The sequence below is a fragment of the Xiphophorus couchianus genome, chromosome 9 (genome assembly GCF_001444195.1).
Source record: "Xiphophorus couchianus chromosome 9, X_couchianus-1.0, whole genome shotgun sequence".
Taxonomy (NCBI): domain Eukaryota; kingdom Metazoa; phylum Chordata; class Actinopteri; order Cyprinodontiformes; family Poeciliidae; genus Xiphophorus; species Xiphophorus couchianus.
Window position 1 is genome coordinate 17,074,239 of NC_040236.1, and position 17,380 is coordinate 17,091,618.

At 38.2% G+C, this 17,380-nt stretch overlaps 1 protein-coding gene across 11 annotated transcripts in view; it reads left to right on the forward strand.

Annotated features, from left to right (window-relative positions):
• celf5a (cugbp, Elav-like family member 5a) overlaps positions 1-17,380 on the forward strand; it is a 242,550-nt gene that overhangs the window by 191,883 nt on the left and 33,287 nt on the right. For 7 of the 11 annotated variants that reach the window (XM_028028416.1, XM_028028417.1, XM_028028421.1 and 4 more), the window contains exons 4-6: positions 1,957-2,085; positions 6,125-6,204; positions 16,845-16,991. In XM_028028416.1, coding sequence (XP_027884217.1) covers positions 1,957-2,085; positions 6,125-6,204; positions 16,845-16,991 — 356 coding nt within the window. The remainder of the gene's footprint in view (positions 1-1,956; positions 2,086-6,124; positions 6,205-16,844; positions 16,992-17,380) is intronic. The other 4 variants (XM_028028423.1, XM_028028418.1, XM_028028425.1 and 1 more) reach the window with 1 other exon arrangement.

Sequence of the window (17,380 nt, forward strand, 5' to 3'; positions counted from 1 at the left end):
GTCTTCATCTTGCTGTTTTATTGCTAATATATTCTCTAACAAACCTCTGAGGCCTTCATAGAACAGCTGGATTTATGGAGAGATTAAGTTACACATAGATGGACTTCTAAAGCAAGTTTTTTTTTTTTTACTAGATTTTTGATTAGGGGCATCAGATTGCAGACATATTAGTTAAAAAAAAGAAAACTATAATTTTCCTTTTACATCACAATTTTTTCCCTGTTTGTGTTGGTCTAGCAACATAAGGTCAATAAAATACAGAGATGTTTATCGTATTTCAAAGTGATGCTGCTGTTAAAGTTCAATGGTGATCAAAAAAATAATTCTAAAAGTCACTATGACAGTGTTTACATAGATTACTCTCTGTCTGATTTGAACTAGATCTGTGTCTGAGATGTAGTCTGGTTTTATTTCAGGAAAAATCTGTATAGTTTTGACCCACCTATTTACTTGCACACCCCGACTCCCCCGCACACACACACGCACGCACGCCAACATCCTTGACTCATCTTCCTGATTCAACCTCGGAATTTATATTCTCCCTCCAGCAAAAGGATGGACCATCTTGGCCTTTCATTTTCCAGTTCAGGCGTTTCTTTTTTTTTGCAGATAAATGCTCTCCAATCCACCCTGACAGATGTCACATTGCATCACTTCCATTTTTTATACATAGCCTCTGATCCTGCCACTTGCAATAAGGAGCCAGCACCAGGGACGCCCCTCCCTAGACAATCCTCTGACACGGGTGATTATTTTAAAGGTGCATCACTGATGGTGCCGAGTCGCAAAAGCCTTGCTGGAGCCCATGCCTGCTGTGAGATTTGACGTACTGCCTTGTGGGTTGAGTCAAGGAATGACAACAGCACAGGTGTGTAGAAATTACTAGTGAACCTGGTCAATATGACTGGTAGCAATTTATGCAACTCTCCTCCTCTTCACAGCAGTAGCTGTTGGTTCAGTCCGTCGCTTTCTCCGCTGTGACTTTATGGGTCAGAGTTGGAGAAACAGTCTGTATAAAGAAAAAGATTTTAGTGCTTCTTGCTGCCGGCAGAAACACAACGGCATAGCATTAATCATACAGTGCCAGAGCACATCAGTAAACACAGGGTGTCGGGTCAAGGTAAAGATCAGATCCCACAGCATTTAACAGGACTCAATAGCATAAAGGCAATCTATTGAAAAGTCAGCGTTATTCATGGCTTGTCTCCCAGGCCTCGGCGCTCGCTGAAGAGACACACCATTGTTCACTGAAGAGTGCGCTGAAATATTTCTCTGGCTACACAAAAAAACTCTGGATCAACAGCAATTAGTAGGGTAAGAAAGAGATAAAGAGAGGAAGAGAGGGAGGGCAGCAGTTGAAAAAGAAATGAGGGGCAAAAATGTGGAATCAGCGAGAGGAAAAAGGGAAAGCCATGAAAGAGAGAGGGAAGAGATGGATGAATAAGTCGGGGGGAGGAGAGGTGATGAGTTGAAGAAGGAAAGAAAAGTTGTAGGTTCCAGCCAGTGAAATTTGGTGTGTAGGAGGATGAAGCCGCCTGGAGCCCCTCTTGCTTTTACATGACCAAAGACTCCCTCATTGTCTTTGGTCTGTGTCTCATACATGTATGTGTGGGTGAGTATGTGAGTAACGTCTTCATTATTTCATTGTTTCCCTTTATTTCTTCCTTACACTATGACCACACACTTGCCCTCACATCATGGAATCAGACCCTGTTTTATTGGATATAGATCAGTCCTGGGAAAGAAATAAACTGTGTGACTTGAGCCCAAGCTTCAGTAAATAAATAAAATGGCTACTCTGCAGAACCTTTGAATGTATGTAATATATTTGTTTGTCCCTGTGGTAAAATTGTTTTCACTGTAATGACAGTGTTTCCCGTTATCAGCCTGCTCTCTAATTGGTTTCATAATTGAGGTCGGGTATAATGTAACCTTTTGTCCCTTTCTTTGTTTCAGAAGACAGGAAGTTGTTTGTCGGGATGCTGAATAAACAGCAGACTGAGGAGGATGTTTATCGTCTCTTTGAGCCCTATGGAGTCATCGAGGAGTGCACGGTCCTAAGAGGTCCTGATGGAAACAGCAAAGGTAGGAGACGGGGATTTGGCTGTCAGATTTATTTAGGTCAATGACTGACAATCAAATATGTGTGTGTGCGGGCGGGGGTGCGCGTGTGTGTGCGGGCGTGGACATCATGTAAATTACAGATGGCATATGGATCAGATATAGGTCATGCAGCCTGAGTGCTTGACTTGAGATTGTTGATCTGTTTGATGTGTGAGAAATCGATCAGCTGTGGGGAAAGAAAATACTTCTGGTTGACTTTAACTCTTAGAAGCTTTACCAGGCATTTAGTTAAAAGCATAAGTCCAGAAAAAGCCTGGACAATGAGTCCACTGTGGGAATGGTGTGTTCAAACACAATTGTTTGAGTTTGGGACAAAAAGTTCAATTTTGTCAAATAACCTTCTTTCATATACAGTGATGTGGAAAAGTGTTTGCCCCTTCCTGATTTCCTGTTTTTCTTTTTTTTTCATATTTGAACACCTGAAGTGTTTCAAAGCATCAAACTAATTTAAAAGTCCTGCTACATAACCCAAGTTCATCTTGAGGTCCATCTGCATACCCTTGCAGATGGACTGACACTTTCCTTTAGGATTTCTGGGTAGACTCCATATTTATGGTTTCATTTACCACAGAAAGTTATCCAGCTCCTGAAAACAGCCCCAAACCATCACATCTATTACCACAATTTTCAGTTGGTATGATGTTCCATTCTTCTTCTTGTGGTATTTATTGGCAATTGGCAAACAACTTAATGCATTACCACAACCACATGGTAAGGAGTGTGGATTCTAATATCTATACAAATAATACCGTGTGTCCTTCCTTTGTTAAGTAGGTCCTGAAGTCTTGATTTAAAACAGGTGTGCCATTAATCAGTGAACTCAGGTATAATTCATCAGGTGATAAATCACTTTTTGAGAACAGGCCAGACTGTTTTTTTCTCCCTTATAAATAAACATCTTCATTTAAAACTGCATTTTGTGTTTACTTGTGTTATCTTTGACAAATATTTGAATTGGTCTGATGTTCTGAAATATTTAAGTGTAACAAACATGCAAAATTTAGGATAAATGCTTTTTCACTCCACTGTATTTGTATTGTATATCATTTGTGGCAAACTGCTTTCAAAAACAGCATTTTTTTCCTTGCCTTTCATCCTTAAAGGGACGGATTTGTAGAAAGCACAAGTAATCCGTCAACAGATTGTCCCACTTTTGTCTCTTCCCCACTCCAGAATTACCACCACCAACCTCTGAACTGCTTCTCTGATTATTTCTCTCATTGTTCAGCCTTTCAGTTTTCTGTTTCACTTTACAATAATATCTTATTTTGTATTAGTCTGTCACATAAATGTTTTGAACTTTGTGGTTGCATAGTGACAAAACACAGAAAGGTTGAAGAGGATTAATGCCTTTGCGGCGTCATGTTTATTGAATATGATGTCAGCTACACCTTTCAGAAAAGTTGGTGGATTTCCCACAAAAAATCTGGATTCATTTACTTTTAAATAACTACTCAAATCTGTTCTCTTATCCACAAAAAATAGATATCAAAGATTTCAAACATACATAGAATGTTGCTTCATATTGATCATCTAAATTAATCCAGATTCTCAGTAAAAAAACAAAGTCAAAGAAAGAAAAGAGAATGTGCCATTAAATTCGAAAAAGTGAGAGTTGCACAGGCAATGTATCTTAACACAACGCAGCAGTCTCCCAGAGGCTTGAACCATCCACTGATGACAGCCAGTATGGTGCTTCTCCAAGTTTGCCTCCGGATGCAAAATCTATGATCTTATTTATTTATTTTAATCCAATAATTTTGGTTTGCAGGATGTAGCTTAATGAACTGTTTACCAACAGCAGTCCTTCTGAACTTCCATCCATTCATCCTTTGTCTAAACTTGCAAACCCTTGCAAGATCATAGGGGCGATCATCACAGGGCAACACAGAGACACGCAGAACAAACATACATGCTGTCACTCACACTCACTTCTAAGGTTGATTTAAACCATTTATTCTATAGAATAGTCAGACTTTTTTTTTTTTGTACCCCCGGTTTTTTTGTGGGCTCCAGTGTCCCTTATTTTTTTAAAGTAGGCTGACAGGAAAGGGGGACGATATGCAGCAAATGCCGCTGGGTCCGGGAGTCGAACCCGCGACGGCTGCGTCGAGGACTCAAGGCCTCCAAACATGGGACGCGCTATCCCCTACGCCACCTCGGCACGCCCCGAATAGTCAGACTTTTATTCTAATGCTGCTGTAGAGCCTAAAGATCTTAGTCCTGTTGAAAATATTTGACTGGATCTATTGGCTTCACGTTGGTGTCTATAGATTGTTAAATCCTGAAGCTCTTTTGCAACAGCACACTGAAAAGAAATACAAGTTTCACCTCTTGCGTGACAAAAATGAGCCTCTAAGGCAAATTTTTAATATGGGACATATTTAAATGTCCTATATTAAAAATGGAACATTTAGATTGAAGCAGTTATGTTGATAAATGTGTATTGTCCTTAAGTAAATAGAATAAAATGAAAAAATTGCTGAAAAAAATCAGCTGTATTATTTGGAAGTTGTGGAATTATATGTTTTTTATGGTTTGAAGTCAAACTGGTTAGGCTCTGATGAGGTTTAGCCTAACCAGGCTTGTTACCATGGTAACAAAAATATCCAAGGGACGTTGATCTGTAATATTTAAGATACCACATTTTGAAGTTATTTTTGTCTTTCTCAAATATTATTTTATAATTCTTTTATTATTATTATTATTTTTATTATTAGAATTACAGTAAATACTAAAAGTCAAACAATCTGGGTTTTTTTAAGTTGTACAACTGCAAGAGTGGACATTTTATGATTAATTCAATCGCAAAATTTCAGTTTCTTCAATTAAAATATTTTGGTTTATTGTTAAGCACAAAAATATACTCTTAAGGAAATATGTTTATTAACATGAACTCATTTGTGATGCCTCTTGTATCATAATTAGTAGTCCTCATCTCTGATGACCTTCCATGGTAACAAGTGGTAGTATCTAGAATTTGATTTTAAGAGACACAATAACATCTAACGTAGGGAACTCGGGTTTTGAAGAAAGACCACCATCCCTCTTTAGGTACAGCTACACCAGCAATCCATGTATGGAGGGGTAAAAGGCTAATTATAGCAGTACATGACCCCTTTGTAGCAAAGACCTTGTACAGGTCATCAGGAACTCAAAGCTTTTTCCTATCCACATCTCAGTAGGAGGGAGGCAGGCAGCAGTTTAGCAGCTGAATGGACATCTTGATCGGCTGGTGTCCACAGTGGTGTGCCTATTAACAGGAGAAGAATAGCAAGGTGACTGGGTCAAGCAGGACGGACGATAAGAAGAATAAGGCACAAAAGATGAAATACTAAAAAACAGACAATTCACATGACATGAAATTGGGTGAGAGTGTGGGGGATCAGTGACTGACTCTGCTTCACTGGAACAAGAAGAATCACTTCTCATGTTTTCATGTTTCTCTGTAATGATGTAGGGGGCTGTTTGGTGATTTGAGTTTTGTAATGCTTCTTTTTGGTTCAAAGGCAGGGAAGAATTACAAATGCTCATCAGCAAAGTCCAGCTGTGGAGTTGTTGTTTTTTTTTTCCTCACAACGACCATCATACGTTTTAAAGACATTATAGCAAAGAGCATTGTTTCTGTGATTTCTAAGCTTTCAAGTCTTTTTCACATCTTCGAATACTGATCAAAACGTGTTCTGTAATGGTTTTTCTATTTGATTTCATTCTCTTTAACTGCAATTTAATATGAGCAAAGAGGCATGTGGTGCTAAATAGCAAGCTTTTCTGCTTCATCAGTGGTATCTTTGGCCTGCAGCTTCTGCTTGTCTGCCTGCCTAATGCCCAGAATAGGGGGAAGCTTGCGGTGCAATGAGAGCCTCATAATGCCCAGTGATTTCTGAAGTGTCAGATTTAATTCTACATCTTTTATTAATATCCTAAATATCCACATATGTAAATATGGTTATGGGTGTGTCTGTGTGTGTGTTTGATATGCATCCGCTCTTTCTTCCAGGTTGCGCCTTCGTCAAGTTTTCTACACACACTGAGGCTCAGTCTGCAATCGGCGCCCTGCACGGCAGCCAGACCATGCCTGTGAGTACAGCACGAACAGAGACGCACTGTTCTTTTCAGACATACTCACACAAAACACAAAATTGCTTATAATAGCTACAATGCATCTCAGAAGTTTACATACGCTTAGACTTGGCAAGAATGTTTTAATTTTAGTTTATGTTTATTTATTTTAACCACTCTAGATTGTTGATCCAACATTCGTGATATTGGAAAACAAGAATCTGTTTTCCAATATGCACAAAGTTGCATAAGTTTGATGCACAAAGTTAAACTTACTGTGAATGTTCTCTGATCTGCACTATCAAAATTATGACGGTGCATAATTTGAACATGGTGATGCTTGAGAGCTGCAGTGTTCTTTAGTTTGAAACTCTCACCATGTGCATGTTTGGTATCATTGGAAATTTTGAGTTTCAAACATCTATTTGTTGACTTAAAGTAAAGTTGAGGAATGTGGAGGGATTTCTTTATTTTCATTGTTCTGTCCTTTCAGGTGCAAAACACAACAAAACATTGTGCCACTAGTTCTTTGTATGAAAATCTAATTTTGACTGCTCCAAAACTACTTATTGCCACAGTGGGCAAATATGTTAATCTTAGCTTTGTTTGACAATAGAACTTATCTCTATAATCCATTTTGTCTTGTCTGAGGGGGGGACGCTTCAAATTTCATTCAAGCTGGAAAGTGTCCATTTTAGAGCAAGGGCCATTATCCCTTCATTGTAATCAGACACATTTTTCCAAATATAAACAATAAATGGATATCCCAGTCACAAATCTTCCTCCAAAAATGACTTTATATGATGTAGTTAGTGAGTATCCGACCCAGAGAGTTAGCCTTTCCTCTGTGCTCTCGCGACTGTAGCTTTGTTGTGCATGAATATGGTATGCTGCTGCCACTGAATAGAAATCCAGTGTGAGATTACATTTTCTCCAGTGTTCTCTTGCCTTTCTTGTATCTGCCACATGAATCATCCAATGGCACAGGTGCTCATACTCTGAGCAACCAATCTCCACAATAACAATGTTACAGGATTTTGCTAACATTTTAACGTGCTGGGAGTAGTAAGTGTCAATGAACCTACATTGTTTTAATTGCAAACCTCAAGATAGTGACGCTGTTTCTGCCAGCGCTTCCCGTACAGAATGTCAGTCACACTGAAGTTACTCGTCATTGTGTAAAACACAATTAAGCCTCTCCTTGAAGTCTTAATGGAAGTTGAACTATTGTCAAGGGGCAGAGATGTTTCCAAGTGTTTGCATCTTAAAAGATGCCTGTTGGATCAGTACATAAATCAGTATTCAGAGGTTCCACTTTATCAGTTCTGATGTATGAATATATTTGAGCCTAATTGTACAATTTGAAGATTAGAGAAAATCCACAATAAATTTCAACCTGTTCACCCAATTCTTGTTTTTTAAAAAAAAAAAATTCAGCTGTTAGTCACATTTTTATTCCAGCTAGTATCCCTCCTTTCACTACAAATACATTAATAAAAGTTGAATATTTCTATGACATTCATGCTCACTTTGAGTGTATGTAAACTTCTTGATTCATCTCAAGCCATGCAATTTGAACACATAAAGTTATACGCATACCATCTGCGAACACTGATGCATGCAAAAGTCCTTTGCTCTGTCTTTTTAATTACCAAGGTACTTAAAAAAAACCCTAAACCTATATCCAGATAAAACTGTTAAGAGTCATGATTGAATTTTGGGTGAGTCATCAATCAGCAGCTCTGCTTGCATAATCTGTGAATAGATTTCCAGTGTGAGATTACATTTGCTCGTTGTGTAAGCACACTGTGTCCTCTAAATTCTCTCTGCATTTGATTTACTGTGAGCACACAAACGCAAAAAAAAAACAAAAAAAAACACTCTAGCTCTCATTTTCATGTGGCTCGTGTTTAGTCATGGTCCCTATATACCTGATGGTGTCAAAATAAAAGCTACCGGCGCTGCACCCAGAACATGAAAGGAGTTACTCCCCGTGACATTTAGAAGGAGGACGGGGGAGTCACATCTTGTATTATACAGTAGGCTGAAGTACAGTATGCTCTTTTTTTTGTCCCGGTCTTACTTTCCTTAGCTTCTCAGAGATCCTGAACTCTTTCGACCCTGTGTCACAGGTGTTGTGTTTCACTGTGTGATTTCATTATTAATGGTTGTAGCGTGTTGGGAACAGGGAAAGTGGAGTGGGGGCTTCCTAGAAGCCAGCTGTGCCATCTTGGCGCAACTTTTGAGTCAATCTAAGTGCAAATGACTGCTAGTCATAAAGAATGCCTCTGAATGTCCATTTTCCATAGATACCCTCCTTCTGTGTTGAGTTTTCAGCCTATCTGTGCTAGCGCTCTGCCCTCACTCGTCTCTCTTTGGCAGCCTCTTGGGATATTAAGGAATAGACTTGTTTACTCCACCTTTCACCACATTGGCTTCTGAATTATTCATCTAACTATAAGCAGGGTGCTGAAGGAAAGGGAGGGGAGGAAAAATCAGGAGGGCGAGAGAAATGGAGGCAGAGGGAGAATGAGTGAATGGACAAGATTTATACCTCCTGCTCCTGGTAAATTGATTATAGAAATCTGATCAGCATCTCATATCCTGTGGATGGGGGAGGAGAGGGCATAGTTGCCTGCCTCTCTGAGATTAGTAGACCAACGGTGGACTATTATGCCTCAGCAGGACAGCGCTATTCACAGCAATATGTCCATCATTGTAGCAAAGACTCTGTGAAAACTCAGGGAGCACACATCCTATGTGATTGGGACTGCTGAGTCACACACAAAGTATTTATCCACAAGCATAATATTAAAGTTTGTATTGATCTCAACTTTAGATAGGTCTAGAAGCAACTTAAAAAAAAAACACCACCACAAAGAAATAAAAAACTACAGATTGTCTGGCTTATTAAAAAGCTGTTTTCTCAATCTTACACACAAAAGACTAATAAAACTGTTCCACTAAACTAAATCGGCTAGATCCGTATGTGTGTGCACTCTGCACTTGCTGCCACTTCAAGGCTATGGCTGATAGCCAGAGTCAAACAGATTAGAATAAATAATGTCCGGCCAATAGTAGCTGTGGCCAAGGTGTAAAAGTGCATTGCATGCTAACGCCGCAACCAGACATGGCAGGTTTATAGATCAGCTGCCAGTCCCGAAAAGCATGAGCATAGGCTCCTTAGAGTTTATGAGTGTGCATAAATTCACACAAATGTGTATGTGGATCTTTGCATACATAAATGTGTGCAAACAGAAGTGCTGCCATCTCCTCACCAGGGTCAAACATTCCCTGACTGATCTTATTTCCCAGCTCTAAGGACTTGAGCAGAATACATTGTGCTTTTCATTTAGAAGGACGTGGGTGTAATGTGCGTTCTCTGTGTTTGTTGGAGGAAAAATGCTTCTGGTCTATGTCCATGCAGTGCCTTGGATTTATGCCCTTTGAACTTTTTTTGTATTTTGTCATGTCAACACCAACCTTAGGCGTTTCTGTGGGATTTGTGCTATAAACTACCATACATTAGCATACATTTATGAAATAAAGGTGCAGAGTGCACTGAACTTCAGCTTCACTGTAAAATTGTTGCACAACCACTGAAAATAGAGAAGCAATGGTCATCCGTGACTGGAGCCTCTGACAATGGGACTTTTTGAAATCAGATCACAGAGTAAAGCTTTTTATATGCGGAATACCTCCGCAAAGCTGTGAAGTAATGCACAGGTGTGAAAGTGCACATATGTAGACTACACAAGGTCAAAGTACATGTGCGTATCAACAACATGCTAAAATCCCTGCACCCCTGGCATGACCACTACAGCACATTCAAAGTGCTTTGGCGGTCTTGTCCAAACAGTAATGCAGTGTCATCTAAAGTTCTAACTTTTCCACAATCAGCATCCCAAAGTACCATCAGCTTCCAGACAGAGGCATCATCCTTGGATTTTATTTTTGAATTCACCATTTTACAATTATACACAACTCTGTATTCTTCTGTCACATGCAATCCCAGTGAAGTAATTTCTAGGTTGTGTTTTAACTTGACAAATGGTGAAAAATTTCAAGGGTTATAAATACTTTCCTAAAGTGCTTTTCAAAAGTGCTCCCATGGATGGAGACTTAGTCATTGATACCTAGCAAAATGATAAAAAAATTGAGTTGTAATAGTAATAAAATCTTTCTTGAAATTTAGGAATTAAATCTCATCAGCAGGGTCAGTGTAATCTCTTTCACCGAATCTCCATTCCACCCGACTACTCCATGCTACAAATGGAAATTTCTTCATATTCCAAACCATCCCTTGGCCACCATTAGCTACTGTGTGCACACACTTACAAATTTTCATTCCAGGGTATGAGCAGCTCAATTAAACATTTACGTCCATAGCTGTTGAGTAATTTGCTGAGATTCAGCTAGACTGTGTAAAAAGTAGGTCTCAGGATAGACTTACACAGAGACAGGAAAGGGGGTGATGGTATGGGTCAAGCCCACCGAGCCATGTTCGTTTTTATTTTTTTATTTTTTTTACTCTATATCCATGTCGTATGAATTCCAGGCTTTTATAGCTGACACAAGCACAGGATGATAAAAGGGTGATCTCACAACAAAAGAAAACAAATAAGTTGAGACTAGTTTAGCAGAGAGAACTGGGTGATTGAGAATGAAGAGAAGAAGACGAGTTAAAAGAAATCATCTGATGGGATTCCCTTGAATCTTCTTAATTACAGAGAAAATACATTTAATATTCTGTAAAATTGGCAGTTTCGTCAAGCTCCGTATTTAATTGCTTTTAATGATAATATAGCAAAAGTACAAAACCAGAATTTGCTGCCAATTGTTGATATTTTCCATCTATATTTTAAAACTAAGCTTGAACAAGTCTGTCAGTATTATTTCTACCTTTTCCATTTGAGGTGCGTTATGTGGTAACTGAGTCACAAGCTGCAAAGACAATTTGTATTCATGCCTTCTGTGTCCTCAGCATTTGCTTTCACCTCTAGTGCAGATGGGAGTAAAAATTCTATCATAGTAACATGCCTTCACACACACAAAAAAAGAAAAATGTAAAAATTAGCTTTTATGAGGAAGAAAAACTAAAAGAGTTTTATGTAATCAGAGACAGAGATGGTTCCATCAGTTGCTTTGTCCAGGAAAGAGACACAGTTAAACACTGAAGCACTCAGCTAGGAGTACTTTCCATAGAAACAAAAAACAAGAAGAGAGCCAACAGAAGACGTGGTACTAACCCAGCTCTATTTTTTTTCTTAGCACAAATGCTTGCATGCATTTAAAAGTAATGAAATTCATACACAAAAATGAACCTTAATCTTCCTCACTCTCATAAAATTGTGAAGCTTGGAAAGGCACCAAAAAATAGTTGCTGGCAATTAGATGATTGCTGAAGAGCCCATCTTTCCTTTTGGTTCAGAAAAAGTCTCTGTAGTGCCTTTTTATTCTCCCTGTTTAACTCCCCTTCCTTCAGTGGCTCTCAAGGCAGCTGGGAGCCGCCCAGCAGGGGGATTCTGCTCACACTTGGAAGCTTAAAAATTTAATGAGACTTTCACTTCACACTCCATCCTCTTCTCTTTATAGCGATGGAGATTCTGCACGCTGATACCCTGACAGGCTTAAATGGAAAAACCTCGGAGATAAACAAATGTGGCAATGGATGCTTGGCCAACAAGCTCCGGGATTCAGGTGTCCCGAGGAGAGCCAGTGGGAGGCACAGCTTCAGTGTCCTCGGCTCCTAATGGAAAAGATTTGCAAAAAGAAAAATGCTACGAGAGAATGTCACACCATGCTAATATATAACCAGATATGTCAGTTGACAAGAAACCTTGTTTTTTTATTATTCGGGGAGGAACATCCTTGTCTTGTAGTGTTTACAGAATAGACTTGACTGCACAGATTCCAACTTAATCTGTTTAGATTATGCATCTCGCTTTTCTCTTGGAAAGGTACATCATCAACATGCAGTTCACATTACCAAAAGAGTGACAGTAATTTTAACTGTAAGAGAGATTTCTAATATTCAACCTGAATATGCATTCAGGCTATACATTGATCACATGCTTTTATCTTGTATTAGTTAAACCTGATAATTAGGGTAATGATCCACATGTAATTTAAAGGGATAGTTTTGGATTTTTGATGTTTGATTCTTCAAAATGGCTTTCAGCAGGTTATAGATCATCTGCAATGGATACATGTCTGGGTGCATTAATCTAGTATAGATTAATTGGAGGCCAAAGGTAGTAGGTAGGGGCCAACACCAAAGCAGACATCTACCATGTTAAAACAACACCAAGTTCAAAACAATCAAATTGATAGCATTGGTATTTACACAGAAGCCGGATTACTTACAAGGACAATAATACATCACCAATATTCATACTCTCTGAAACGTATGGAGGACAGAGCATGCAAAGCATTTCTAGTCATAGTGTCTGAATGATATAATGACACTAATATTAAGTAAGTGCTATTTTAATGTTTGTTTTTTTCTTCTTACTATTCAGATAGCGAGACAATGTATAGGATTGTATATCCGGTTCAATTCAATTTATGACTAGAGTTCTGATTCACAACAAATTTTATCTTTAGGTATTGTTCGAGGTAGACATATTCTTTTCATATTCAGTATTTAGAAGGGACAGAAGGAGAAGTTGTGAATGATGACGTCAATTTTACGCTGTGCTTTAGAATGGTAGTCCACCTGTAGTTTGCCAATGGCAGTGTAGGAAGTGAACAAAGTCATTCAAGCGAATTAATTTCTAGGAAGTTTCCTAATCCTGAGCATTTTCTGTTAAGCTTCCATAGCATCAACATGGTGCATTACCTACATCATGGCTGTGGACAAAATTGGATAAAATCTAAAACTTGAACAGAATCCACGCCTCCAGAAAGCAATTGTTTCTCAATAGCCAATGGTCCAGACCCTCTGGACAAAGCAAAGCGTAGAAGGAGGGGCAGGTTTTTCCCAGGCTAACACTAAAACCAATGACTGTTTATATGGGAGGTGAAGGTTGGAGGCAGAGCACAGACAATGGAAACACATTCTGTGAAATTGTGTATGAAGCTAGTAAGCAGTATTATAGAGGTTTTTAAAACCAATTTGATAATTTTTTAACAATGAGTTCTTTTTCTGTTAGATCCTTACTTTGGTCATAAACTCTTTACATTTTCTTTTCTTGATCTCTGTTTCACTAAGGAAGTTCAAAAGGGAGGCATGAACTCTTGCCTGATTTTTTTCATAGTAAATAATCAGCAGTTTCATTATAAATAACTAGCTTGGGTTTTAAAAATTCATGAAATAAGATTCACATTAACCACTATGACATTTTATGTTTTTAGATCGGAGTTATTTAATCATGCTAGAAATCTGCTTTGGTCATGGTCCCTTCTTAGACCGGCCATTACATTCATCCTCAAAGTCCACCTAATCTGAATGCATCATTAATGAAGATGCAAAGAGAGTGATAAGATATGCTAACTGGTAATAACCTTTACCAGAATCTCACTTGAGAAATCCTGAACTATCCTTTTAAAGTTTGAGGAGGATACAATTAACATACAGTTCACATTACCAGCAGGGTAATAACATTTTTAACTGTGAGACAGCGTTAAAATATTTAATATGTTATAGTATATCTCATTATTACTCTAGTCATGCACAGCTCCGTTCTGTACTTTTCAAAATGCTGTGGAAGCTGGATCAATAAAGGTATAACTTAAACCTGCACAAACTTGACATACCACATCGTGCTGGTAACACATGCTTATTTAATAAGTCTTCTGAGTTAAATCATTTTGTTTTGAATGTCACTTTGTAATATATACAGTATATACTGTATATATGTAAAAGTGAGATACTATTTCATTCAGTAAGTCATTCAGCTAAATAGACAATTTAGTCATTTAGTCAGAGAGCCAACTAATCAACTGGCCATACACCTGCAGTCTTTCAAGCCTGTGATTCAGCAGAGCAAGCCTGGAGGAGGGCGATGGGAGGGAGGAAATATTGAGCAAAGTGGGGAGAAAAGAGAGAAGAAGAGCGTAAAATCTATAAGCTACAGTCGAAAGGTCCAGTGCCTGTCTTTGGGTATCTTTTGCTCTCTCTGGATGTCTTTATTAGCTGGAGACCTTAGTGTGATAGAAAAACCACAGACGGGAAAATTAAAAACATCATGAATGTGGTGTTACTAATACCTGACATTATGGATACCATTTGGAATGACATGTTTGTCCATCATTGCTGTACTCCATCCATTCCCAAATACCCACAGTTTAGTTCCGGCATATCAGCGGCCAACCGCTGTTATTGACAGTCTTGCATCAATTTCATGGGGCTTCTTATCATGCTTGACACACAACCTTTCTAAACTGTCAGAACAGAGTAATATTATGGCCTTTTATGTGGATCAATTGGCCAGTTTGGGGTGTAGAGGGCAGGAAGAAGGCGGAGTACACAAAAGGTCAACCGTGGCTCTCAATCATTTGAAGATTATTAATGAAGGATGAAGTTTGCTAATGAATGCATAGCTGGAGCCACTGACAGGAAGGGAAGAAGGAATAAAAACATCACAGGATAGAAAAGAGTTCCCTTAAAACAAAAGATTTCATTTGAAAATTGGATACAGATGTGTAGAAACAATTGACCGCTATAGTAGACATAACAGATCCTGGTGCCTTTAGTGATAATTGCACTTCAGTTTTTAGGGTAAAGTACCAATCAAGTGTTTGCGCAGAGTTACCATTGGCTTGAATATCATGTTATTTTGAGCCCTTAAGGATGGATTTGTAAAAGCATTTTCCAGTTTGGTAAATGCTGGTAATGTAACACTACTACTTGGTAGTGCTGGAAACACTTGGACTGATTGCTTTTCTTTTTACGGTTTGAGTCAGAAAGTCAAAACTTGAACACTGTTTGGTGCTCCAGCAGCACAACGATTCCAAACAAACATCAAAATTGGTTTTGGAATGAAATGAGAGTAAACATTAAGCTTCAAAAGTGTTCCTACTCTCAACTCTACCAAAATCTACAATATGTCATTTGACCTTATGACTACAGTTGTGTTTTTAGTTTTGTTAAACATTCAAAGATTAACTTGGTGGTGTGCTTTGGAGTCCTGTCCATCTACATAACCTGAAAACACTTCTCCTTTAACCCAGGAACTTATGGCTTAGCATTCTCCTTTGGGATTTTCTTTCTTCTCCATCAATTTTTGAAGTAGCAAAGTAACCGCAGATAATCACACCAACACCATCATTGTAGAAGCCTAAATTCAGTTTTAGTTCATTCAGACCTTTTGGATAAATTAAGTTTATATTTCCTATGATAATTTGTTTATTAGTATAAAAATTATTGCCAGTTAAAACTCTCATGCATACAAATTTGTTATATTAGACTATACTAAGGTCCTCTAATAGATTTGGATATGTAATTGCAGTTAAGTATTTTAGGGTGTGGCTAGATAGTGAGTTGTGCAGTTGGAGTGGAGCCACACAGGGTTTTTTTTACCTCTTTCATCTTATTCTTTAATCTATTTGTAGATAAGCAACATTTGTATCATTTTTATTTTTGAAGTAAACCGTTTAACTTTATCAAGAGGATCCAGTCTGGGTTGTTTTTGTCGTTTCATCATCCAGTGGACCGAAGGGGAAATAGCGTCAAGCTTATGGCTTCATTAAGTAGGAACCGACAATCATGTTTGAGTATTGGTATCTTTTTTTGAAATGCTGTGTTAAGTTATAGCAGGACATAACAGGACATACACCCTCAAAAATGTTTCACCCTTGTCTCTTCAGTTCATAGAATATTTCCCCAAAAGTCATAAAGATCAGCAAGGTGTTTTAGAGAAATGTAAGAAAAGCCTCTGTGTTCTGTTTGGTCAGCAGTGGTTTTTGACTCTATGTGCACGACAAATGTCATGTCTGAATGTGGCTCATGAAAACCGTATTTAATTAAATAGTCAATTAAAAGTTTATTATCTCAGAGTTGTAAATTGTATGATTGTTACATTAAAAAGAAAATCAGTTCAGTTGAATCATTAAAGGCACAAAATTATCCATTGATCCCTGTAGATCAGAAGTTGTGCCGTTTTGTGTAAGAGGAATAGAAAGTTGAGTCAAATTGAAATTTTGTGTTAACCAGACTGCAGCTGCTTTGCTTCAAGTGATTTTATGATGGAATAAAATGAGGCTTCCCGTTTTCTCATCTGCTTACAGAGCTGTTCATTCAATAAGCACACTGTATTTCTACTCATATTTCATAGTTCCATGCTCTTGTATGTCAGATAAAACCAAAAAGAAACCTCTGTGGTAATAAAAATGAGCAGTGATGTTGCAACTAAGACTTCCTTCACTAACGACGGAGAAGAAGAAGAAGAAGATGAGCAAATTGATGTTAATATTGGTTGATGCTGCTAATAAACATGAAAGCCTAAAACATTTCAAGTAAGAATGACATTACAGTTGCTTTTCATTTCAGTACTTTGAAGCTGTTTCTACAATTACCAGACATATAAAACTGGTTGGAAATACAGTGTAATACAGACTGTTTTGTTTAGTTTTTTTCTTGGCTGTGTCAAGTATTGTGGGAGATATTTTCAGAAAAGCCCCTCATTCTTTTTTCCCTCTTCGTTTCTTTCCTTCAGGGCGCTTCTTCCAGCTTGGTGGTCAAGTTTGCCGACACAGACAAGGAGCGCACCATCAGACGTATGCAGCAGATGGTGGGGCAGTTTGGCATCTTTAATCCTGCCATCGCCCTTCCCTTTAGCACCTACAGCTCTTACTCACATGCGGTGAGTTGGAAAAAGCACGATACACAGAAATATCAAATTTAGAGAAAACCAGAGTGCAGTCGTCATAAACTATTGTAATACCAGATGTAGTTTAACGTGTAAATAATGTGGCAAAACAGACAGTGTTCTCAGTGTCTTGCAATATTTGCTTTGTAACAGCAGAAAACTTGGTCACTGTTTTATTTCATTGTTAAACATGATCATTTACAAAAGATAGTATTGGATATGTGAAACACATGGCTTCTATTGTGACACTGTTGACTGTTATTTAAGAAGTACAAAACATGAGCTGTCAGATGATGTGTTGATTTAATTGTTGCTGCACTATCTCCTTTTGTTTAATTTTCATGGGTCCGGAAAATCCAAAAGGAGACGAGAAAGGAATAAGA